Source organism: Oryzias melastigma, unplaced genomic scaffold, assembly GCF_002922805.2.
Source record: "Oryzias melastigma strain HK-1 unplaced genomic scaffold, ASM292280v2 sc05266, whole genome shotgun sequence".
Lineage (NCBI taxonomy): Eukaryota > Metazoa > Chordata > Actinopteri > Beloniformes > Adrianichthyidae > Oryzias > Oryzias melastigma.
In genome coordinates, this window is record NW_023421833.1 from 1 (window position 1) to 1,525 (window position 1,525).

The window sequence follows — 1,525 nt, forward strand, 5'->3', positions numbered from 1 at the left end:
GTACCTCTAGGGGGCCCAATCGGTTGTGGGTCCATTGAAAACTGAAACAGAGAAGTTGGGGCGGAGCCACTGTAGCCACTCGTTGATTGGCAGAAAGTGATGACGACATTAGTAAGCGCCAAAATAACACTGATTTAAGCTAACATTTGCAACGTTTTTGCAGTTTATTGCATAGATATCTATGGTTTATTGTGTATTATTTTGGTCACGAGTCTCTTATTGAACATGCCTGCCGTCAACAGCAAGGCCTGGTCTGCGGTGGAACTGCAAACCTTCCTCGCCATCCTCGGCGACGGTGTGATACAGGGAGAGCTCGAAGGATCCATTAGAAACGAGAAAGTTTTTAAAGAAGTCTCTCAGCGGCTGGCGGCTCATGGCTTTGAACGCACGTCGGACCAATGTCGGGTGAAGGTGAAGAAGCTTAAAATGCAATATAGGAAGATTAAAGATGAAAGCAGCCGGAGTGGAAACAGCGGGAGCACATGGAAGTGGTTCGACGCCATGGACGCCATCTACGGCCGCAGAGGCCGGGAGGGAGGCCTGGGCTCTGCAGCCGCTCTTCTGGAGTCCCTCGTGGAGCCTGTTGGTAAGGATTTTTCCACTATAAATGAACTTCACTTAGGCTAATAATTTATGACATCGCTGCACATGAACAATTAACTCGTTGCACAATTTATTTCTATCGCAAAACTGTCCACAGTTAAGTTATTTTGATTTATTTCCGTTGTTTGGATGTTAAACATGTAGTCTGTGCTTCTTCAGACGCTGTCGAGGGAGGCGGCGGTGATGCTTTCTCGTTTCTGGTCGAGGAGCCGTCCACTTCCACCAGTAGCGCCTGGACCACCCCGGTGATTGCTCCAGGTCCAGCCGAGCCAGAGACTGCAAACAATTCGCCTCAGCGTCGACGCACTGGTGAGACATGCTGTGTTGTAATAGTTAGGGCTGGGTATCGGGCAGGATTTCCAGAAGCGATTCGATTCACAAGAGCCTGAATCGATCGATTCAGATTTTTTCCCCCAATTCTTTAAATTCTTCAATTCAATTTCGAGTTTACACATTTGTTTAGACATATATTAATAACCTACTATATAATTTGAATATAGTTATGTTAATCTGATACAGTTCACATATTGTAAAATGTATCAGTGAATTAATGAGATTGTTAATAGCATACAGTGTTACATGGATCCTCTAAAGAAGTTCTAACAAAGGTTCAGATCAGTAACATTGTAAACATTGTTCTGCTTCTCCTGGAGGGTGTCTCAGTTTGGCCACTAGGTGACAATGGCGCTATAGAAGTGCACCGTATTCAAGAAAAATGTGTGTGAATAAAGATGTTAATTTAGTCAGCAATGTATTTTTAGGTTGACCAAACGTTAGCATTAGCCGTCCTATGGGAAATTTCATTAATTTTTTATTATTTTTGACATTTTTTGTCTATTCTAGCTTTGAAAAGACGGTTGCAGCCTGATTGGCGGATGATGATGGAGAAGATGCAGGCCGCAGAAGAGAGACAGCTGAACAG

At 44.0% G+C, this 1,525-nt stretch overlaps 1 protein-coding gene across 1 annotated transcript; it reads left to right on the forward strand.

Annotated features, from left to right (window-relative positions):
- Positions 1-14: 14 nt before the first annotated feature.
- On the forward strand, positions 15-1,525 carry LOC112138422 (the record flags this gene model as incomplete). The annotated part of the gene is given in 3 exon segments (XM_024260974.2): positions 15-586; positions 763-912; positions 1,447-1,525. Coding segments are annotated over 3 exon segments (590 nt in total), but the record flags the coding sequence as incomplete, so codon positions are not given.